This window comes from Cucurbita moschata, unplaced genomic scaffold, assembly GCF_002738365.1.
Source record: "Cucurbita moschata cultivar Rifu unplaced genomic scaffold, Cmos_1.0 Cmo_Scf00021, whole genome shotgun sequence".
Classification (NCBI taxonomy): domain Eukaryota; kingdom Viridiplantae; phylum Streptophyta; class Magnoliopsida; order Cucurbitales; family Cucurbitaceae; genus Cucurbita; species Cucurbita moschata.
This window is the reverse complement of record NW_019268537.1, coordinates 4,057,563-4,080,393: the sequence shown is the minus strand read 5'-3', so window position 1 is coordinate 4,080,393 and position 22,831 is coordinate 4,057,563. Positions and strand designations below refer to the sequence as shown.

At 35.8% G+C, this 22,831-nt stretch overlaps 5 protein-coding genes across 13 annotated transcripts; 4 read left to right on the top strand and 1 right to left on the bottom strand.

The window, feature by feature from the left end:
- The first annotated feature begins 1,496 nt into the window (after window positions 1-1,496).
- Window positions 1,497-4,286, top strand: LOC111458161 (60S ribosomal protein L5). Its single transcript, XM_023100652.1, has 9 exons — window positions 1,497-1,572; window positions 2,084-2,153; window positions 2,235-2,326; window positions 2,522-2,648; window positions 2,751-2,830; window positions 2,916-3,032; window positions 3,463-3,597; window positions 3,685-3,854; window positions 3,949-4,286. Exons 1-9 carry the CDS (start codon window positions 1,570-1,572, stop codon window positions 4,067-4,069), a joined length of 915 nt encoding a protein of 304 aa, XP_022956420.1. The 5' UTR covers window positions 1,497-1,569; the 3' UTR covers window positions 4,070-4,286.
- A 288-nt stretch (window positions 4,287-4,574) lies between these two features.
- LOC111458160 lies at window positions 4,575-5,454 on the top strand. Its single transcript, XM_023100651.1, has 2 exons — window positions 4,575-4,835; window positions 4,987-5,454. Exons 1-2 carry the CDS (start codon window positions 4,681-4,683, stop codon window positions 5,222-5,224), a joined length of 393 nt encoding a protein of 130 aa, XP_022956419.1. The 5' UTR covers window positions 4,575-4,680; the 3' UTR covers window positions 5,225-5,454.
- Window positions 4,779-10,686, bottom strand: LOC111458157 (ion channel CASTOR-like). Of its 7 annotated transcripts, none has more exons than XM_023100644.1 (13): window positions 10,220-10,686; window positions 10,069-10,140; window positions 9,318-9,923; window positions 8,949-9,131; window positions 8,461-8,520; window positions 8,190-8,393; window positions 7,763-8,011; window positions 6,989-7,240; window positions 6,582-6,776; window positions 6,358-6,450; window positions 5,835-6,098; window positions 5,512-5,758; window positions 4,779-4,858 (listed from the first exon to the last, which is right to left on the bottom strand). In XM_023100644.1, the coding sequence occupies exons 1-12, from the start codon at window positions 10,646-10,648 to the stop codon at window positions 5,540-5,542; spliced, it is 2,826 nt and encodes a 941-aa protein (XP_022956412.1). In that variant the 5' UTR covers window positions 10,649-10,686; the 3' UTR covers window positions 4,779-4,858; window positions 5,512-5,539. The 7 variants fall into 7 exon arrangements, with proteins under 7 accessions (XP_022956412.1, XP_022956411.1, XP_022956410.1 ...); XM_023100643.1 differs by having other exon boundaries at window positions 4,781-4,858; window positions 5,516-5,758; XM_023100642.1 differs by having other exon boundaries at window positions 4,818-4,879; window positions 5,516-5,758.
- A 1,254-nt stretch (window positions 10,687-11,940) lies between these two features.
- Window positions 11,941-15,349, top strand: LOC111458159 (NKAP family protein-like). 3 transcript variants are annotated; one of them, XM_023100650.1, is made up of 6 exons: window positions 11,941-12,089; window positions 12,746-12,860; window positions 13,958-14,059; window positions 14,376-14,517; window positions 14,583-14,629; window positions 14,859-15,349. In XM_023100650.1, exons 2-6 carry the CDS (start codon window positions 12,771-12,773, stop codon window positions 15,084-15,086), a joined length of 609 nt encoding a protein of 202 aa, XP_022956418.1. In that variant the 5' UTR covers window positions 11,941-12,089; window positions 12,746-12,770; the 3' UTR covers window positions 15,087-15,349. The 3 variants fall into 3 exon arrangements, 2 of the variants coding, with proteins under 2 accessions (XP_022956418.1, XP_022956417.1); XM_023100649.1 differs by having other exon boundaries at window positions 14,583-14,769; XR_002713063.1 differs by lacking the exons at window positions 11,941-12,089; window positions 14,583-14,629; window positions 14,859-15,349 and having other exon boundaries at window positions 12,752-13,834; window positions 14,376-14,509.
- A 1,509-nt stretch (window positions 15,350-16,858) lies between these two features.
- On the top strand, window positions 16,859-22,616 carry LOC111458158 (cysteine synthase, chloroplastic/chromoplastic). Its single transcript, XM_023100648.1, has 10 exons — window positions 16,859-17,207; window positions 17,912-18,021; window positions 18,234-18,291; window positions 19,038-19,301; window positions 19,924-20,061; window positions 20,327-20,378; window positions 20,483-20,562; window positions 20,946-21,005; window positions 21,258-21,338; window positions 22,201-22,616. Exons 1-10 carry the CDS (start codon window positions 16,953-16,955, stop codon window positions 22,291-22,293), a joined length of 1,191 nt encoding a protein of 396 aa, XP_022956416.1. The 5' UTR covers window positions 16,859-16,952; the 3' UTR covers window positions 22,294-22,616.
- Window positions 22,617-22,831: the final 215 nt, after the last annotated feature.

Genomic DNA, 22,831 nt, shown 5'->3' with positions numbered 1-22,831 from the left:
CAGTCTTGCCCAGTCATGATTTATTGGCGGTCTGTCTGTCAAATTTTCAAACTACAATGTTGATGACGGTTCTCTTTATTTGAGCGTATTCGATAATGAACTCCAAATCTAGTCTAGTAATCTTTCAATAGATTGCCTTGACTGTGTGAAAGTACTGAACGTGTCATTCTCTTTTGAGCGTATCGTTCTCTTTTGAGAAAAATGTTATGAACGTGTCTTATGTTTCTTTCGACATCTTGTTATCCCAAACATGTTTCAATATATCTTATTCGACTCTGGTTTTTAAGACAACATTACCTTGTCTGCCGTTATTTATCATTTGCGTAAGACACCATTATGTTTTTCTTATAGAGGCGTAATTTTGCTTTTGTCAACAACATTCCAATGGTTTTGTTCTCGTAGATATGACGTCATGCATGTTACCCACATGTCGTAGTTATTACTGTTGAGTTTCTTGATTCCTCCGGTGACTGTAGATCCATTGTGTTGATAATACATCAATAATACCAAACACAACCACAGAGTAAAACTACAACCACAAAGCATACTAATACTTCTAAAAGACCATACAACCTATACCAACTTCGCTCTGATACCAAATTATTTGAAATTACTTAGGATTAAAAACTTAGCTCGATAAAGAAGTATGTGTAATAGAAATTATACATTTTATTCCTAAAATATATAAATATTCATAAAATGCCTCTCTCTCTCTCTCTATATATATATATATGTATCAAGACATTTTTATTTTACCATTTTACTAAATAATTAACTCAACTCAGCTCGCCACTTGTCGCCATTGCACTTTGATGGCAGTGGACTTGCGATTTTGTAACACTCACTTTCTAGCAACAAGTTAGTTAAGCCTATTCGTTCTTGCGTCGCCTGTGGGCAAACGACATATGCTCGAGCCTCTGGCCCTGATTCAAGAAGAAAGTTTCAGAAAACGGGGCAGAGAGATTTCGAAATATGGTTTTGAAAAGCGAGATTTGAGAAATTGAAATTGGTGTATATGGGAATGTAAGCAAAATGCAACAATGACGACTTATTGCATATAACTATCAGCTAGGGAGAAGTTGACAACGAGTCATATCATAACTATAAATTTGTTAGGTTGAGTCGGATTGTTTGGTTTATTTATTTAAAATTTTATTTTTAATAAAAGTAAAATGTTATTGCAAAACATCTATTTATTTATTTTTAATCGTTCAAATATATAATTTGGAAAACTGCCGTTGGAAGATTAAAAATTAATTGAAAATTAAATAATTATAAAATTAAATAAATATAAAACACAATAAATTTGAGGGAATTGAAACTCAAAATTTTTAATTTATTTGAAGTACCCTAAAATAGATGGGCCCGGCCCAGTTTTAATAGTTAGGTGGGCTCGGCCCAGTTTTAATAGTGAGATGGGCCGTCAGCCCGTTACGAGCAACCTAGGGTTTTATGCCCCAAAAGAAAAGAAAACCTATGGTTTATTATATAAAGGGAGTCTGCTCTTTCCCCTTGTCTTCCTCCACTTCCCCTTCGGCTCCTTCCTGCGCTCGCGGCTCCAAGTCTACAATGGTGAGAGCTACTTCTCTCCCCTTCTTGCGTTTTCCCTCGTTTTTTTCTTCTGTGGTTTGCCCACCGTTGGATCATATACCTGTTTCTACTGTCTGGGTATACGATTGAAGTTCACTTCATCATGATTCCACTGAATTTTCGTACTTTTCCCTCGCATTTTTCATCTTCGTAGTTCTTAGTGTAGTTGAATCTATATCTTACTGTTTCTGAGACGTTTATGTAGCCATAGATTTCATGTTATGCACGTTTGGACATGTATGTAAACTAATAGAGTACTGAGAGTTCTACTGGTTTATTCAATATTTACCCACACACTCCACCTGAATGTGAATTCTCATTTCTGCGCACTGGTTTTCCGACTGAAATTTCACATATCTTTGCTATCGTCCGTTTATTTCCTTGTTTTGGGAGCCATTGTACCGTTAACTTTGAATTTAATTCATATATTTTCTGTGGCTCGTGATATATTTTCAATGCTCGGGGTGCTTATACGTCGAGCTATTAATTGTAGGCTTTTGCCAAAGCCCAGAAAACAAAGGCCTACTTCAAACGTTATCAAGTCAAGTTCAAGAGAAGAAGAGGTAATTTTCTCCGAGATAAATAATATACGAATGTTTTGGCTTCATTTAATTTTTCTGATGGCTTTATCTGAATATTCGCAGAGGGAAAGACTGATTATCGGGCCAGAATTCGTCTTATTAATCAAGACAAAAACAAATACAATACTCCCAAGTATCGTTTTGTTGTTCGATTTGTATCCTACTAAAGATTTTAGTCCGAATATTTTGTAGTAATTTACCAATTGTGTGCAAGGGCGTGGATAATTGTTGCTCTGTAATGATCAAATGGAAATAATTTGTTCTTTTCCTTCTAATTTCTTTACATTAATTACTTTAAGACTCCTAATTTAATGCATATTGGGATGTATGTTCTTAACGGATTTCAATAGTCAAACAAAGACGTTACAGCTCAAATTATTTCTGCTAGCATTGCCGGTGATTTGGTCCTCGCTTCAGCTTATTCTCATGAGCTTCCCCGTTATGGGCTTGAAGTTGGTCTCACCAACTATGCTGCAGGTTTGTTTTTAACCCTTTCACCATTTTATTCCTTGTATGTTTTCATTTTGAATTTTCCCCTTAACCTATCTAGTGTTTGAACAATTTTTTATAATTGCATAGCATACTGCACTGGACTTCTCTTGGCTCGACGTGTCTTGAAAATGCTTGAGATGGATGAAGAATACGAGGGCAATGTTGAGGTATCTTGAATCTTAACCATTTCCGTTATCTCTATATCTATCGTATTTTCAATGCGCTTAACATGCCATGACCTTGCATTCATAGGCTACTGGTGAAGATTACTCAGTTGAGCCAGCAGATACAAGAAGGCCATTCCGTGCTCTCCTTGATGTTGGTCTTCTCAAAACCACAACTGGAAATCGTGTTTTTGGTGCTCTTAAGGTACCTAGCGACCGCGTATTCAACTTCTAGTTCATCAGTTAGCTGATATTATTATCATCTCTTAAATACATTAAGATTTTTTTTTTCACCAATGCTTTCTTAAAATGTTGAATTCATGCTGTGTTGATAGAGTTGGCATTTCAAGTATGATCTTATTTCAAGGACAACTGGTTCTCATTGTTATTTAATATCGTTATATTCTACATTTGCGTGTGGTTCCAATACGTTGGAACTAATATTTACTGTCTTATTACCAGTCTATTGAACATCTTCTGGGTTTAGAACCATTTTGTTGCGCTCTACTTTTTCTGTCTATTGTAGTTCTATGCCCGAGTAAAATTGATTAGAAGTGGTTCTCATCTTGTGATTGTTTGTCTGTGAATTTGTTGTTTGTAAAGGCTTGCAAAGTATCTCAATTTGTTAAACGCAGGGTGCTTTGGATGGTGGATTGGACATTCCTCACAGCGAAAAGAGGTTTGCTGGTTTTTCCAAGGATGGTAAGCAGCTTGATGCTGAAGTTCATCGGAAGTACATTTTTGGTGGCCACGTTGCTGCATACATGAGGGTATACCTTTATCTGTAAGATGGTTGTTATTTCATTCTTTAAAAAAGTTATCAACAATGTTTGATTTTCCGTTCATATGCCTTATAGACTTTGATGGAAGATGAACCAGAGAAGTATCAATCTCACTTCAGCCAATACATCAAGAAGGGCATCGAGGCCGATAACATTGAGGGACTATACAAGAAAGTTCATGCTGCCATCCGTGCAGACCCTGTAGTCAAGAAATCTGACAAGCCACAACCCAAGGCACACAAGAGGTAGAAATGGCGCTCGGGTCCTTGGAAATCGGTTGAAATTGTTCCTAAGAGGCTTTGTCTTAATATTTCCTATTGGTGGGTTTTTGAATGACAGGTACAACTTGAAGAAGCTGACATATGACGAAAGGAAAGCCCGCTTGGTCGAGCGTTTGAATGCGCTTAACTCTAAAGCTAATGCTGATGAGGACGACGATGACGATGAGGACGACGAGTGAAAGATAAAATTATGAAACAACAGAAGTTGGTGTCCACATTCAAGGATTTTATTGCAGTTCTGCTATTTCTTATTAAGTTACGCTTATTGGTCTAGAACTTTTCACATCTCTGGAGTGGTCTGTTACTTAGATTATGATATTTTTGCTAGTCCTGACTTTGTGTCACTTTTGAGAGCCAGCCATAATCTCTTCTAATGCAAATGAAGTTTTGACTTCAGCACCGTATGCCAATTTTTCTATCAATTTCCTCAAGAAATTAGATTCAGCCATTAAATTTTATAACGTTTATTTCATGTAATTTTTCATTTATGAGGCAAATTTTGGAGGTTAAAAACATTTAATTAAAAGATTAATAGAGTAGAGAGAGATACTGTTTGTTCTAAGGTTACGGTTCGATCTCAAAATTTTCCAATCCAAAATGGGAAGAGGAATTGGGTGTAGGGCCCACAACTACAGCGCCTTATCCACAACTGGCCAATAGAATTCGATATTCATACTCTTCAGAAGCCTCACGCGATATCCTCTTTGATGATAGTTTTTTTGTTTAAGCACTAGAAATGATTGTATAATTTCATAAATGCCCGCATGGTAATGTGAGAGATTGAGAAACAATGGCACATTCACTATCTTCAATATCCGCCACTGCTAATGCCACAGCCGCCAGATTCAGCAACCCACGATGTTCCTCCTGTCTCAGGCTTCCAAATCTGCAGGCTCGCAGCCAAGCGTGCAATCAAACTGCACGTAGCCATCTCATCTCCCGCAGGTACAACCATTTGTTTCCTATCACTGTGCATCCAATGCGACTATCTGTTAGCCGTACTAGTCTCATTACTTGAATATATCGCAACAGTTTTTAGATTCAATGATGGTCTAACACGACAAATTCTGTGTTCAAATTCCTCTTCAAATTGCAGGAACGCTGCATTGATCTTGACAGGGGCAATCCTAGGACTGAATAATGTGGTTGTCCAGAGTGCAGAGGCGGCTGCCAGGAGGCCGCCGCCACCTCCCCCGCAAGAGAAGAAGGACCCCAATCTGAGTGGAGTTCAGGCAAAAGTGCTAGCTAGCAGAAAGAGGAAGGAAGCCATGAAAGAAGCTATGGCCAAGCTAAGAGAGAGAGGGAAGGCTGTTGACCAGCCACCTCCTGAATAATTTCTCTGAAACATAAAACACTTTTTGATGCTTTGCCTGTCTCCCTTCGGATAGTATGTTAGTCTACCTGAATAAAGAGTGCATATTGTATTAACAACTCCAAACAATTGTTATTCGTTTCATGTGATTAAGGCTATGACCTTGGATAGGATGTGTTCTATAGATTGTACTGAGTTCTAAGTGAAGGTCATGTGATTGAGATTATTCTAAGTTCGGTTTTTCAGATGGAATTAATTTCTGAATTCTATCATGAAAATCAAATCACTGAAATGATGAAGAAGAATCACTTACTATATAGAAATGGCATTACGAATATCATTCCTTTTCGGCTATCACTACAAAAACATCTCCTAGATGCCACTTCCGTCGCTCATGCTTAGCTGGAGGGTTGATAACAGCTCTTTCAGCGTGAGCTGAACGGTAACCAATCACGATCTCTCTTCGCTGTCGAGCTCGTAAAAGTACTTCATAGAAACTCAGTTCCTCCCCTTCACGAAGGTACAGATCAGCTTGCCTTATATGCAATTCATTACCCTGATAATAACAGAGAAGCGGTAGGTTAGGAAAACAACCAATTATGTTTTTCCTTCTGATTGAAAAGTTAAAATACCTCTTCTGCAAAGAGTTCCTCCAAAACATCATTTATTTGACGATCTTCAGCCACCATGGCTAAGGCCATACTGACAAGTTCATTTGACAAGACATAGTCACTGATTTTTGACATTGAAAGCAGATTTTTAGTTCTTGGATCCAAAATTTCACTTATAATAACCGATTTATCAGAAGCCTGCTGCATTTCTCCAATCCAGGAGCCTTGCGAGACACTTCCCCTGTATGCTACAGTCTTAGCACCTCTGACTGGCATACGCTTAGCCTGCAAAAACCACAAATCTGATTGAACAAATGACCAGATGGAAAGATTAAAATCTTATCACGTCACAGCAAAAAATGCAATAAGACTCTAAAAGCAAGATTTTATGGCAATAATATGTATGCATATTCTAGAGTATGAAACAAAAAAATAAAAATAATAAACCATAAAGACCGAAGAATTTACTCCCATGAGCATAGCTAAAGCAGTTAATGCCATACAAGAAGCTAATATATTTAACATCAAATCTCAAAAGAAGTACCTGAATATCACGTATTAGCAACAAGGTTGCTAGAGATCTTGAATCAGCTTGAATTGCTGAATCCTCTACAGATTCATCAGCAAGAATCAAGATCTGTACAGATTGTGGCTATATCACAACAGAATAAAATACAAAAAAAGAGAAGAATTTACTTTTAACAGTAACAAAGTAGTTTTCTTCTCATACTTGGCTTCTAGGGTGAGAAAAGAAATCATGCTACTTACTGAATCAAATGATTCCAAGGGAAGGCTTTCCAAATGACGCCTAATGACGGCATTTCCCTCACGGTCAACCAAAGATATATTCTCCAATCGGCTGATATCAAGACCGCCATCAACAAGTTTCTTTTCCCTTTCATTCTCAGGAACATCATTGAACATCCAAAGCTCTGAACCCGGAGCTAAAAATGCATCCAATACCTATAATGGTAGAAACCAATGTGGACAATAAAGAGCTCATTCCAATAAATGAAGCAGCATGCATGGATTTGTAAAAGAAGAAAGTACAAGCACGGAACCTACTCTCGCTAGTTGAAAACAAAAAATGTGAATAAATGACAATGATCATGATGTGAATGCTAGGACCACCCAAGAAGCACTGGGAGCATGTGCTTAGATCTTAATAACATTACCATAATCATATCCTCCATATCTCGCCGCCAACCACACAACAGGATTCTTTCAGCAGATTTTGGAACAATAAAATCTTTGGGAAGACTTCCCCTCCAAACCTGCAGCATCCAATGCCAAAAAGAAAGAATTAGAGCTTTAATAAAAGCACTCACCACAATCATATCGTCAATGTCTCTCCTCCATCCACAAAGTAGAATCTTCTGTGGCTTTCTTGTTGGCCTTGCAATATGAATGAACGATGTTTCTCCTACCTGAATGATCAAATTAGTTATAATATTGTAAGTTTTAGTTGTAAGGTGTTTTTCTCACTTCTATCCATTATAGGAATCATCCAAAGAAAGCTATCAGAGCTTTTATTTAAATAACTCTGTCTCTCTCTCTCTTTCCTCTATCCACAAAGTAGAATCTTCTGTGGCTTTCATGCTGGTCTTGGCAATAGGCACAAACAAATAATGCTTCTCTCTCTCTCTCTCCAGACTGCCCTTTGTCAGCATAGTTTATTTGACAAATAAATCCATAAAATTCCCTCATAGGTAAGCTCGGGAGTGCCTATATATATCGATCTAATTCCTTCTCTTGCATTTTGAATTTGTTAACCAAATCCAACCACCAACACCCCACCCCTCCCCCCTAACTGCATGACTGTAAAATTCCTAAAGAGACGTTGAAATATAAAATACCACTACAAGAAAGGAAAGCAGGCAATACAGTAACAGAAAGTGAATGGCATTAACATGGGGGGGAATGAAATTTCTACAGGGAAATGAAAGCACCGTAGGTAATGCAGCTGGTGCGTAAGTATCATCATCCTCTGCTATAACAAGAACTTCATCACCTTCTTGCAGGACATATGAGTCCTCAGGATTCAGTACAATTTTACCACCTCGTGATGCAACCTTGATTCCACAAGGAATTGCATCAGGAAAGCTGATCAATACGTCCTCAAATTGCATGCCATTCAATTGTGGCCATCTTTTGATGTAGAATTCACAGTTTTCAAAACCAAGGATATCTTCCCAAATCTACAACCGCATGAAAAGAAATACACGAGTCACTCATAAGAAGGTGTAGAAAAGAATTATTATATGAACTAATAAGGCAGAACATACATTTGATCAATGAGAATAACGTTGAGAAGCATGGAGATAATATTTTATTCTATCTAAAAAAGAAAACAAGAGCGTTTAACTTGATAAAAACCTGAGCAAGTCCTGGCTGGCGAGCACATTGAATCATCAGGCGACCAATCACATCATGAGCCACAACAGTTTCAACAAGCTCTCCACCAACAAGTTTAACAAGAAGCTCATTATCAAGATCACTAAGTTCCACCACTATGTGTCCTCTCAGACCTTCTTTAACTCCAGTTAGACTTAAAACAGTTCTCAATGCACGGGCATCGCTCTGCGACATACATATATCAAATAAAAATCGAGCATCATAACTCAATGATACCAATATTTCCACTTACTTGATCAGCATTTCCATCCTCAGCAATGACAACAATTGCACGGGCCTTTGACACTGAGACCTGTATACATGGTGGTAGCAAAAATTCTAATGTAAATAATCATATGCACATTTGGAAGTTTATGGTATTCATGAACCATAAAGACATTGTATGGGTCTGACTATCACGATGAGAAGATGCTCCTGATTAAAAGCCTAAAGAGGCTCCTTTTCGCTGTTGTCTTTTTAACCATTCACAAAATTTTTAAAATTTAAACTAGCAATTAGTCACTGGTAGAAACACTATCAAAATCCGTAAGTTCGGGACAGAAGCCAATTTCTTTTCCTAGTTATGATTCATTAGATGACTCTGACTTCATGTTAATAAACTAAAGATTTTAGTTTGGTTGACCAAGTACAGGGGCTACAACTAGTTTGAGTTATTTAGAAAACTTTGACAGATGGAAGACAATATCAGCACCGCAACGTTTGTGCATTACATAGAAGTACCTTCTTCAAGTCTGCCAGAATTAATGGGCTTCCAGTTCTGCAAATAACGGAGGTTCCCTTAAAATCAAACTCCATTTTAGCAATGTCAAGTTCCATCTCTTCTTTGTCTCGTTCAGCCATCACCACAACAGTTCCTCCTCCTAAGCTCTCATTGGCTATAGAAATTTGATTCAGAAGTGACCCCTAGATCCATGTAATAGCATTGAAAACAGAAAATGAGAAGAAGATGAATTAGCAATGTGATATAACTACTCTAAGCACCAGATTTGCATCAAGTAATTATTATAAAAGCATAAACCAAACAACTTATTTCCACAGCTTTTAGTAAATGAAATATCAGCATAGGATGAATAGAAATTAGATTTTTACCAGTTTATCACTCCATCCAAGGATCAAAGTGTGATTTTGTTCAACAACCTCACTTCTTCCTTTTCTAAGTGAGTCAAACCTTTCAGATATTGAATCGGATACAAGGCCAAGCATCATAGCAAATATTAACATCCCACCGAAGCTAACGGAAACTGAAACTAGCCTTGGACCAATACCTTCAGAGTTGGCGTGGTTTCCAGAATCAGCAACATATGTCCAAGATAACCAAAGACAATCGACTAAGCTATCATCTGTCACTCCAAAGAGTGCTAAACCTCCAAGCATAATTAGTAGTAGAGTTGCTATCAATAATGCCAGTGGCTTAGCATATGGGTGAACAGAGAAAAAAACATCCACCTTATACAAAAGCTGCTTATTGAGTGAAACTTCTTCCAAATTGTGCTCCAATGATCTTGATTTAGAGTCAATGTACTTGAGGATAACAATAGGAGCCAACAGAAGTGTAAGAGATGCGATTAAGGCTAAAGTTTTTAATCTTTTATCCATAAAATCAGCAAGTTCGTCCGGTGAACGTACATCATCTTCACTTCCAGAGTCGAACAAATTACACGCTCGTAATTTGATGTTAAGATTAGAAATCCGTGCCTGCAGGTGGAAAGCAACTTACATAAAGGGAGTAATAAGCGCAAGCAGTGGAAAAGCCCGTTGAATTCATAGAAACAAGAAAGGTAAAAAGCTATATGAAATGAGAGTCAAACTCCACCGAAATCGTAATTTGCAAACTGAGTACCTCTAAGCCGTTGACTTGCTCCTGTAAAGATGAGTTTTCATGCAACAATGTTGCAAAAATCACGATAAAAATCTACACAAATACAAGCACGTCAACTTCAAATCGTTAATAACTCAAGACAAGTTGAAAAAGATGGAGAGCGAGAACAAACCGACGCAGCAATAGCCAAAAATCGCCATCGAACTTTCAGCGTACTGTCAAACGACCTAAACAAACGCGAGGTATCAGACACTTTCTTCGCCGAGCTCGAGACGTCGGACTGCTCCAACTTCCGTTTCGAAGAAAATTCCGATTCGGAACGTTTAAGCGACAGGTCGCTGCGGCGATCGAAATCAATTCTCCGTCGAGTACGAGCAAACTTGGCATCATTACTGGTCGATGAACACGAATGCGAATCAGAAATACACGACGAACTCTTCCGATACCTCTGATGATCGGCATAGCGCCGCGATATCCGAGAAGTTTCAGAAAATCGACGGATGTAGGTTGGAGATTTGGCGGGGTAAGAGTGTAGGAAGGATTGTGGAGGGAAGAACCAGTCCCTGGTCGAGGAAGGAGATGATTCAGAGTCAAGGGACATAGCGGGAATTAGTTAGAATGATTAGGGTATTTTAGAAATAAAAGAGATGGTTCCCTTTTTATAGTCCGTCATTAATATCGTCGATAGTTAATAAATTTAAAACATAGTCCAGATCAATAAATTATTGCGGTTGACCTGTCATTGTCTGGGCCCCATTTTCTTTTTTTATTTAATGGATAATTGCATTTTAGAACCCCCAGAAAGTCGCAATTTACAATGCCCGGAGGACATCTTTATTTTAGTCGTTCAACTAATTCATTTAATTTTCTTATATTAAAAAAAATATATAAAATCTTTCAGCTTTTTTATTTTTATTTTATTTTATTTTTTAATCTCATCCTTTCTTATTATTCTATCTAAATTATAAATAATTTTCTCGGTTTAAATTGAATTGAAATGAAATTTTAAAAAATTTCGAACATTTAGTCCAATTCAACCCTATTCTACTCTATGATGCTTAATTTTCTTTTTATTAGAGGGTTCATATGACTCGATAATTCGACTAATTTTAATTATTCAACCCAAACCATGAGGTTGGATTATATTTATTTTTTCAATTTGAAATGAATTAAATTTTTAAAAAATCAAAAAAATTTGGTTCGATTTATTTAAGGTCATTAATATATTTAATATAATATATTATGAGTGTTCAGATGACTCTATATATAGATGAACATCATGACAACTGTATTCTGGAAACGGTTGGTCCAACCACAATTGGTGTAATGTTTGGGTGTTTATGGTGGTACAAGAAAGCCCCTACTCCTAACAAGTCGGTTGACAAGAAAAAAAGGGTTTCGTCGCCTTTTTCCCGCTTTCACTTTCGATTGTGAAGTGATTTGAGACCGGTTTTCAATTCGTTTCTCTCTCTCCGGCGAAATTTCACGTGGTGTATATACATATTTTCGGTTTGATAGGGTTGAAATTGGGGTGAAACAACAAAATTTCAAATGGGTTGACATCTTTTTTTTTGTTGGATCAACCCGACCAACCGAAAAATATGGTTACGATCCAATCATACTTTTAAGATTATTGTAAATATTAAGAATATTTTATGTTTGTTGTAACTTGTAAATATTTTATAATATTTTAGTTATTAATAATACGTATATGATGACAGACAACCTTAACTATCCCAAAGTTAGGTCTGAATTGGGATGGACCAAAAAGACTTCCCAATCAATAGCGCGTAATGCAACAATTAATAGAGTATGAGTAATATCAGTATATCGATATAAAGTATATGTCGATAATAGAGTGTATGAATACTATATTAGTAACATATTAGCAGTATTATATACGAGTAGAACTTTTTATCTTTATTGTTTGGGTTGAGGTTAGGGTTAGATTTGCAAATCGGTGTCGGGATAATTTTCAGATTCGAGTCTGGCGACTCCGATTGGCGGTTGCATTTGAAGAACCCTCTAGGGTTTACATTCAGGTTCGCATTCTTTACACAATCTCGATTTGGTAGCTTCTCAAGTCTTGTGAATTTCACTTTTCTTTGATTCTATTATCAATTCTTAAGAAATTGCACCTAAAGGCCGATTTTCTTGGCTGCATTTCAACTTCATCTGTTGTTCGTTCATGGTTCCAATTTTCTGGAGATTGAGTGATATTATTTTTAATGCGTGTTCTTGAATTCAGTTAATGTCGGGTGTTTGTGGTCTTTCTTGTGCTTGGTCTGTTCGGTATAAGAAGTTATCTCGAATATTTATAGTCATTGCATAGATTTATGCCCAAATTGTTATTATTTTCGTGTAAAACTATGTATGCATTGCAAATATACTGAAAATTTTCGTAGGAAGGAAAACTACCTGACAGGAAATGACCAACAAATTGCACAATGTTCATAATTTTCTTTTAGATTCCATGCACTCTCCCAAGTGAAAGTGAGGAGCTGAATTGACTCGAGGGGAGGGCGGTGTTATAAATGAAGCATCAATATCTTTATTAGTTCTGAGTCTAGAAGAACCTTATCCTATTTAATTGTCTTTACTACCTTTAATACTCTGTGTTTGTATCTTTTTGGAATTTATTTTCGATCTTCGTTAAGTGTCTGGACGTTGTTGGATCTCTTCTATGATTTTTCCTCAGATTTCTTGCCTGGCCGTATTTCAAAATGGGTAAGAATCAAGCATACAAAGCGATGCAGAAAGCCAGGCTGGGATCCTCAAGTTCGGCTGGGCCGGTTGAAATTGAAGATGGAATGGTTTGTACCCTTCCACACTACTCCCCCTGCTTAGTCACTTTCCTTGAGACCGTCATAATTGAAAAATCGCTCTCATGATGTTCAATTTTATACCGACTCGATCGGTGGCATTTTCATGCTAGGGAAGTTTATAATCAGTCAATTTTATTTACTCTGTTTTAGTAGACTCAATGGGTCTCTGAATGTAATAAAATGTCAGTTTAGCTGTAGATTCATGATAAGTTGACTAAGGTTTAAGTTTACTTGATTGATTGGATTTGTATAATGTTTTATCGATTAAAAACATATATATCTATTGCATTCTTCTTTTTCCTAGGTTCCACAAAACATATAAGTCTCGCAGCAAATAGAAGAATATTTTGAGAAGGTGACATTTTGTGGTTTCTTTGTTGTAGTATCGATTAATATTTTCTTGGGGCACTCGGGGGGTTCGTAATCTTCTAAATTAGCGCCGGGTGTCGTTCCCCACCCTCCCCGGCATTTCTGTTGCATCACTTTCTTGTTTTCGATATCGTGACTGTAAAGTCTGACATTTTATTGGGAAGGATTGTTTTTCTCAAATCCTTTGTTGTCATTATTATACTCATTCTGAGTTCATACTTTTCTTTATCTAGCTTTAGTTTATTTTAAACACCTGTATCCTTTGCATCTGATGCCATTGGAATCGAGTCGCTACTTCTCTTGTATTGAAAATTCTAAAGAAACAAGACGAAGCTCATTTCGGTAACGAAACTTAATGATGCCTTGATTTAAGTGATATATTGGCTTGAGTTATGCAACTTCCGTTTAGAAATAGCATAGTAATCCTGCATAAGAATATGAATAAATAGTTATTTTCCCTTTATGAACCATCGATAAAGTAGTCTGACTCTGTCACTGCTTGGATGTTCATTTTGATGGCTATATGATCTGTTGGAGAGCAAATCCAAGTTAGCCCTGGATAATTGGTTGATGAGAGGCCTTTTATTAATGAAGTAAGATTTTTTATTTATTTGTATTTTCTTTGTACATTAGTTGAAATTCTGATGCTAAATTATTTATCAGTATATTAGGGATATTATCTTCTCCTTTATTGTTATTGATGAGGACTGTCTCAGGTGGATGGTTCATTTCATTCACCAGAGTGGCATGCTGCTCGTTTGGCCAGCCTTAATACGTCTCACACGATTACCTGGGAGGAATATAAGAAGAAGCAAAAGGTAAGTTTCCATGGACCGAATTCTTTGCCCAAGTGTATTTAACATATAATTGGTAACGTACGAGGATTATACACACCGTCCTCGACCATATTATATTGATGTCTTGTCAATATATAACCAGCACATTCTTTTTCTTATCACTAATAAAGTAATCACTTATGATTACATTAAGTATGACAGTTTTGCTTCTTCACGGACAACTGTTCGGTGTCGTATATTTTCATATCTGTCTTCGTTTAACATCATGGGGAATTGTTTGTTGCCATGATTATTAACTAGTTTACCTGACATCTTCATGCGGCGTCTGGTGCTACAGGAAGATGAGTTGAAAAAGGGAGAGCTAGAAGCAGATACAGATAGAATGATGAAAGAATATCGAGCGCAATTGGATGCTGAGCGGGCACGTAAACTTGCTCAGGGAAGAAATTGTTCTAGTAGCAAGAGTGGTCATGAAAAGGGTACGTTTGATGAATTTTGATATTAATTAGATACATGAGATCTTCTAAAGTGATTAGCATTACAGAAAGGAAGAACAGAGATTTAAAGAAGCGGAGCAAAAAAAGGAGAAAGGTGCTGACATTTTCCAACTCTTACTGCCCCATTCTGCTATATTTCTTTTTGATATTGTTTGCTAAATTTGAGCTGAAAAATGTTGCTGAACCTCGTCGACACGCCACTCAAGTTACTATGGTCATATCGATAGCATCGAAGTATTCTCATGTCAACCATCTTATATGCTTCGTTTTTTAGAAACCGAAAATGATGTAAAAATCAGTCCATTTTACTTTTTCTGTCGTAGCATTCGAGGAGGAAATCATCCGAGTCTAGCTCCTCATGTTCACCCTCGGATTCATCCAGCAGCGACGAAGAAGAAAGAGAATCTAGAAGATCCAGATCCAGATCCAGATCAAAGAGATCGAAGAGGGAAAAGAAGCACAAGTCTAGAACCAAGCACTCTTCAAGCGACGATGAAGAGGCCGATGGCCCCGTGCCACTTTCAAGATTCTTTGAGAAAGTGAAGAATTAAAGGGGCATTTGTTCTGTAATGTTTATAGAATTTCTAGTCTTGAAATGGCGTATTCGATCCTCGCCTTCTTTTTCTTCTAAATTTGCATTCAAGTATTGATTGTTGTTTCGACTCTTGGCTTCCTAGAGTAGGAGCGGTCTATGTCGTAGAAGATCGGATCAATGGTCGTAGGAGATCGGATCAATGGGACGAAGCAAGTCATTTAACAACCAGGTGATACAAAGCTGCAAATATTCAACCCAGAGAGTAACAACCAGTCTGTTCCATTTTCCTTTAGGATAATGCATGCGAAGGGAAGAAAAAATGCGATTAAAAGGCAAGTTTTATTGTATGTAAGCAAGAAAAAGGTTTTCAAAATACTCTAAATCCATGAACGACAGCTTTTATTGTAGCTCAAATTCTGATTTGAAAAATACATATAATAATGTGCAACATATAAAGAGTAAAAAGACTTTAAAATTTCCAAATCTTAGGACCAATCCAATTCTATATGTGCCGTGCTGTCTGTTTGAGTATATGTGCCGTTTGGGTTGAATTATGAACTTGTAAAAAATTCTAGTTTGAGTTGGGATCAATTCAACTCAACTCATTCGGTTTGGATTAAGTATGGTTTATGATCAATTCAATTTATTTAATGTGGTTTCGACTCCAAACTAATAAAAATTAATTATTAATTAAAAAATATACCGTTTTCTTACCATACAATTATTTGTTTTATCTATAATTAATTTTTGTGACTTTTTTTTTATCATAAATAACTCTTAGAAAATAAATTTTAAATATTTGGACCGTAATATTTCAAAATATATATTAAGTTATTGTAATTTTTCAAAATATATATTAAATTAAGTTATTGAAAATAAATAAATAGTTAATTTACAACATAATATTTTATTTTTATTAAAAAAAAAATGAATAAATCATCACACAATTTAAATTTGATTGGGTTCATTATTTAATAAAATTTATTTGAATTAAAAAAATTTAATATCCAAATAATTGAATGAGGGTCTACAAAATATCTCCTCTCAATTCATGTCCGTTCCTTTTAACAAAAATATAATTGCTGTTCAAAGTTTATTTTTAGACAAATTAAGAATTGGAGATAGAAAACGAACCTAAAGCTAAGTTTTGTCATGAACCGTTCATTAATTGAAGGCACATAATGTGTGGATCAAAATTTTGACAAAGACATTTCAAAATTTCGAATCTTAAAATTCATGATTTTTTTTTGTTCTTACATCTTAAAATTTCGAATATTGTCTTTTTAACATTTAACAAATATATAAAATATATAAAATAATTACATTTTTTTAATATAATTTCTATTAAAAAAATATAAAATCATCATAATAAATAAACAAATATTTCTAAAAATTTAAATTTCATTTTAAATACATATATTCCTTTATTTATTAACTAATAGATATAATTGAGTGGAGTGGAACGAGCTAAGGAACGAGGCATGTCGGAGATAGGGAATAATTTTTCTACTAAAATAAGGATTTCCACCGCAAACAAGGCGGGTCCTCGACCCAAAGGGTAAAATGGACATTTCCATAATCCAAAACGAATTTAAGTTTTTACTTGAATAGTTTTACTTATAATGTAATTTTTTTTTATAAAGATAAAAAATTGTTAAGGTTAATTTTAAAAATTTATGAATAATTTTTTAAATATAATATTAGCGTAAATGTATTAATTTTAATTTTAATTTTTAATGAAAATGAAAAAGAAAAAAAAAGAAAAAATCTCGAATGGAAACATCGCAAAGGCTGTCATTGTGAACTTGAGGCGAACATTTCTGCTTGGTGGATTAGAGAATAGAGTGAAGGAGGAGAGCGCTTGAGTAGATCCTTCCAGCCAATGGCTTCCGCTTCTATGATCAACTCCCTGATTTCCCCTCTCTGCAACTCCGGCGCCAAATCAGACGTCTTCTTCTTGAATTCTTCGGCGAATTCTAGATGCCAAACTCTGGGACGCATTTCGTCTCTTAAGTCCAAGAAGAACAATTTGTATGGGGCGGTCTCTTCGTCTTCTGTCTCTGTTGTTTGTAAGGCGGTGTCTGTTAAACCGCAGACTGAGATTGAAGGCCTCAACATCGCCGAAGATGTAACTCAGGTAAAGATGATGGTTAATGGACCACCTGCCTTTTCATTGCCATTGGGATGTTAGGTTTCTTGATTGCTTGGCTAAATGAAATCTAATCTCATGCTTATGTTATTCTCATTCTGTTGAACTATGCCTCGACAAGTGTTCTCAGAACTCAGTTTTTTCGTTTCTTGCAATTTTGTATAACATGCTCGTGCCTAGGAGTCGGCTTGGTCTGCATCATGCTGAAAACTGATTATATTTTAGATATCCAAAACTTTTTATGTGGTGCACTGATGTAGCGTTATAGTTCTGGATACCGTTTCAGATTGAAACGATAACATCCTCCATTACGGTGATTTTGGTGCCATACCGATAGTTTTATCATTTTCTCTTTTCTAATATAAGTAGGAAGGAACTCTTTGAGTTTTATAGAATGTGTTGTAGTGATCTTCGTTGATTGCTGTTAAGTCAATAGTAAGCAGTCTTCTCTGATATACTAAGTGATGAACCAACTGGGTTGGCGTTTCCCCCCTGATTTTTTGGGGATCATGAAGCAATCAGACTTCAGCCGCCGAAAGAATCATGTTAGGATTGTCTAGGAACAACTGTCTTTCAGAATTTAAGATAGTAAATAACATCCATCTGGTCAATCTGTTCCCTTATATTGTTTGAATAGATTGAGCTTCACCCCATGTCTCTTTACATTAAAAATTCATTTCTCTGTGATGCAGCTGATAGGTAAGACTCCCATGGTCTACCTGAACAATATCGTCAAGGGATCTGTGGCCAACATTGCTGCTAAGCTTGAAATAATGGAGCCATGTTGTAGTGTCAAAGACAGGTGAGAAAAATAGCAGTAGGAAGTCAAGTGGTGAATTGTTGTATGACATACTGTATTTCTCTGTAGGCCAACTATTGAGCAGGATGATTACATGTCTTTGTAAATGGATTATCTCGTGAAGCTAAGCTAATATGATCATGCGAGCCATACTGTTTATACTTATCAGTGAATGGTTGCATCTTCTCACCATCTGTACTAATAAATGTCTTCAGGATTGGTAATAGCATGATATCTGATGCTGAGCAGAAAGGACTCATTACACCAGGAAAGGTAGTATATATGAGACGTAATTTTCATGTTTCTTGAAAATTATGTGTCATTACATTTGTTATTTGGATAAAAATGTATTATTGAATAAACTATACTTTATATCCTTTTCTTCACATGCATTTGTAGTTTTTAACCTATTTTCAGACCACATTTTACACCACAACATTTACTGAAAATATGACTACAGTATTCTTCAGCAGCTTGTCTTAGAATTAGGACTGAATTGTTTTAATGTCCTGTCTGAGTGTCATGTATACTTAAGAATATGGATCTTCTCATGATTATTTAAAAAAATTGAACTGCACTTCTCATTTGAGATACTTCTATCAACAAAGAGAACTTGCACAGTAACATATCAAAACTGCTGATAAGTGATGACATATTTATATAATTGCCTATCTCCCATCATAATCGTGATCTTAATTTTGTTTTTTTTTTTTTTTTTTTTTTGGAATTGAAGCATTTACATAGTTATATTATCAAAGAACCCTGTATTGGGTTTTCAGTAAAAAAAAAAAAGACCGAAAGAAATAAAGAAAAAAGGGCTCTATTGGACTTAAGAGCATGCAAAATTCACTGATAGCATCGCCTAGTTCTAAACCTTCCGTGACGGGGATCTTGCACTAATTTGTTTCAGAACTTGGAAACACTTACCTAAATATTTCCAATTTTTGGTTGATATAAGTGCAAAAATCTTCTGCTCTGGGCCAGATACTCAATAACATGTTTCTCTTGTGTATTTGCAGAGTATCTTGGTTGAGCCTACCAGTGGAAACACAGGAATTGGTCTTGCATTTATTGCTGCTTCAAAGGGATACAAACTAATATTAACAATGCCATCATCGATGAGTATGGAGAGGAGAGTTCTTCTAAAGGCATTTGGAGCTGAACTTGTATTAACTGATCCAGCAAAAGGCATGAAGGGAGCAGTTCAGAAAGCTGAAGAGATTTTAAAAAAGACACCTAATTCTTACATGCTTCAACAATTTGACAATCCTGCCAACCCTAAGGTATGAAGTTTAAAGTCTTACGTAAACAGACCTTGATCTTCCTGGTTATTTAAATTTAAGACCAAGTAGAATTAAATAAAGTTCGCTATTTATTTGGTTTTTACTCCATTGGATCACTGTGGACCAAGAAAATATATCTGTAGTAATGGGGCCACAATTTTCTTCCTCTATGCTTACTGGGAAGCATGGACATTTAAGTTTGGGTAACATGTCTGACACACTGTGGATAGTTTCATTCACCAACAATTGTGCTTGTTAAGCCTAGTGGCTACAAGTTGAACACGTTTCAAAATAATCATATACATGCAAAATATTTGTTTAGCATAATAAATATGCGGTCACACACTTGTAAGTGTACAATTAATTGTTCAACACTGGAGCTAAAGTGTTTGAATATTTATTTATTTATTAAAAATGGACAGAAAATGAAATATACGAGGAGAATTATAAATTTTGATACTGAAAAATATATAATAGATTTTTTGAGCTCATAAACTCATAGCTTTATAAAACTTAATTTTGCATTTGCTTATTTCTAAGTCTGTGAAGTCATATTTAATATTGAGGTCTGGATTTTGTTGCCACGGATAGCCTTGAATGAAGTATAAACTTGAATTTGCAGGTACACTATGAGACAACCGGCCCAGAGATATGGGAAGACACTAGTGGCAAGGTGGATATTTTTGTTGCAGGAATTGGAACAGGTGGAACAATTTCTGGTGTTGGCCGGTTTCTGAAACAGAAAAATCCAAAAATTAAGGTAACATTAGTTTTTAGGCACTTGTCTACCTCCAAGTAGCATTGCATTTATTTCATTTAAATTTGCATTTGTTGAACAGTAAGGTGTAAGTTAGAGCATGAGCCTACGTCTAACACGTAACAACAAAAACTAAAGTTCCAGGGGGGGGGGTGTCAAAGTCTTCTCTCAAAGGCTCATCTTCTTCTTCTTCTTTTTTACTATAATTTAAAAAAAAATATTCCTAGCTATTGAAGTTTAACAGCTTTTCTTTGGTCCCATTCTATAGGTTATTGGTATTGAGCCTACAGAAAGTAACATACTTTCTGGAGGAAAGCCTGGTAAGTTAAAACCATTTAACTTTTACTGATTATTATGTGTTCTTTATTTATTTTTTTTATACACACTAAATAACGGTGGCCATTATATTATTATGGAAACGCAGGACCTCACAAAATTCAGGGAATTGGAGCTGGTTTTGTACCCAAGAATTTGGACGAAGGTGTCGTTGATGAAATCATACAGGTCCATCTCCTACCCAATTTTCCCAATCATGCGTTCAATCAAGCATTTTTCTCTTCTAATCAAGTATCTATGTGGGGATTTAAATGTTTCATGAATCAATATTTAGTTCTTCATTGTCAGCAACATGCAACCTTGTGTAAGCTTAATTCAAGTGCATAATTAAGTCTCCCTAGCACCCTCCAACCAGGCATGCATGCACGCACGCACACACTTGCATAATTTTCCACTAAAATTAATCTGATGTTCCTCAAGGCAACACCATGCACTGGAAATTAGTTGGCTGAGATATGCCTTTTTATATTGTTGGCCGGATAAAACGCATCACATACTCTTAAGTCTTATAGGTTTCCCTTTAAAATTCTGACCATTAGTGACTGATGCAGATATCCAGTGAAGAAGCTATTGAGACGGCAAAACAATTAGCACTGCAGGAAGGCTTACTGGTAGGTGTATTCGGTAATATTATAACAGTTAGTACTTAGTTTTTTATTTTTGCTTAAACTGTTTTACCACCGTGAAATTTCAATCTAGAACTTGATTTAAAAAAAAATCAATCTGAAACATGTCAAAACAGAAAATAAGTGCTATATTCAGCTAACTTAACTGTAAAAAGTGGGGTTGTTTTTTTAGCCTCGTTCAATATCTTCTGAAGTGTACGTATATTTTCTGACATTATCTCATTGACTTAATATTAGGTGGGCATTTCTTCTGGAGCTGCAGCTGCTGCTGCATTGGAAGTAGGAAAAAGACCGGAGAATGCTGGAAAGCTTATTGCGGTATGCATCTTCTTCTTCTTCTTCCTTTTTTTTTTAAGAAATATTATTTAAATAAACTTAAATGGATTTTCCCCCCTTATATGCTCAGTTACTATATAATATCTATATGGAGGAAAAATGAGTAGGATGCTTAATGTTGAAGTTGATTGAACAAGAGATAAAATATCACGCATTTTCTATCTTTTTGCAGTCAAATTAAGAAAGATATAGGATCTTACATTTTTTTGACTTAGCATTGCTTATAAACTTCAATCTTAGCATCTTTTAGGAACCAGAAAGGGCTCTATTATATGCAATACAAGGAAAATTTACATAAGTCTTTGAGCGAAGGGATTTGACCTGCAGAAGTGCATTTTTTCTTTCTTAAATAGTTGATTATAGGAAGGAGGAAAGCCTTTGGGAGTATGGCATGAGGGGATAAACTCCACGAGTATCTTAAAAGATGCCTATTGCTAGCACGAATAGAAAGGCTCGTTTCAATTAATATAATTTTGGGGTAAATTTAAGATAGAGCCCTGTATTTAACACCATTTCAAATCCAACCTTTGGTTTGAAAATGATTCTTTCACAATGTAGCTTATTCACGCTTCCATTTTCTCATCATCCCTAATGACGTGGCATCCCAAATGAATGACTACGTAATTTGATTTACAGTAAACACAGGTCAATGCATGGTCAACAATAGAGATACCTTTTGCATTACACTGTCGTGGTTCAATTTGTCATTATCCCTATTATATTTTTCGAAAATGTCTCTATTGCCTACTAAAATCTTATTGTATTTTTATTTCCTGATTCTGTATAATCACAAGTTGAACTTAATTCTCTGGCATCTAATTACTCCCAATATGACTTTTTTCAGGTGGTATTCCCTAGCTTTGGTGAACGATATCTATCCTCAATCCTTTTCCAATCAATTCGAGAAGAATGTGCAAACATGCAACCTGAGCCATGAAGTACCTATCTATCTTCTAAGGAATTTAAGTGAAAAAAATAAGGCTTTAGTGGTTGTCTTTATTTTTTGATAACGTATCACCGCGGTACTTCTCCATTGGATGTGCATAAACGGATGCAATCGCCATCAATTAGTCTCCTTTTTCTCTTTTTCCGTTCCGTTTAAGCCAAGTTATTCATTCCGTTGTCGTTAGTTCTATTGGAGTCTGAGCTTTCGTATGAAAGGTAAAAACCTGAATATAATTTTTCCTTCACCATTATGGATTAATGTATCGTTTATGGTCATAACTTGCAGATAAATAAATTAGACAATGATGGTATTTATTGGCCTCATCTCAGTTGGGGGGGCTGGGAGGTGATATATGCACAATTGCTGCATGGCACTGTCAATTGACCCACTCTGAGAGGTTTGTCAATCCTTTTCCTTTCTTTAGGAACTTTATGTATTGCCAAAAGAATACTCTTAATCATAAAAGCCAAGTTTTGGTACATCCCACTGAGAGAGCCTCCAAGGAGTAGTAGTCAGTCCCATTGGTCAG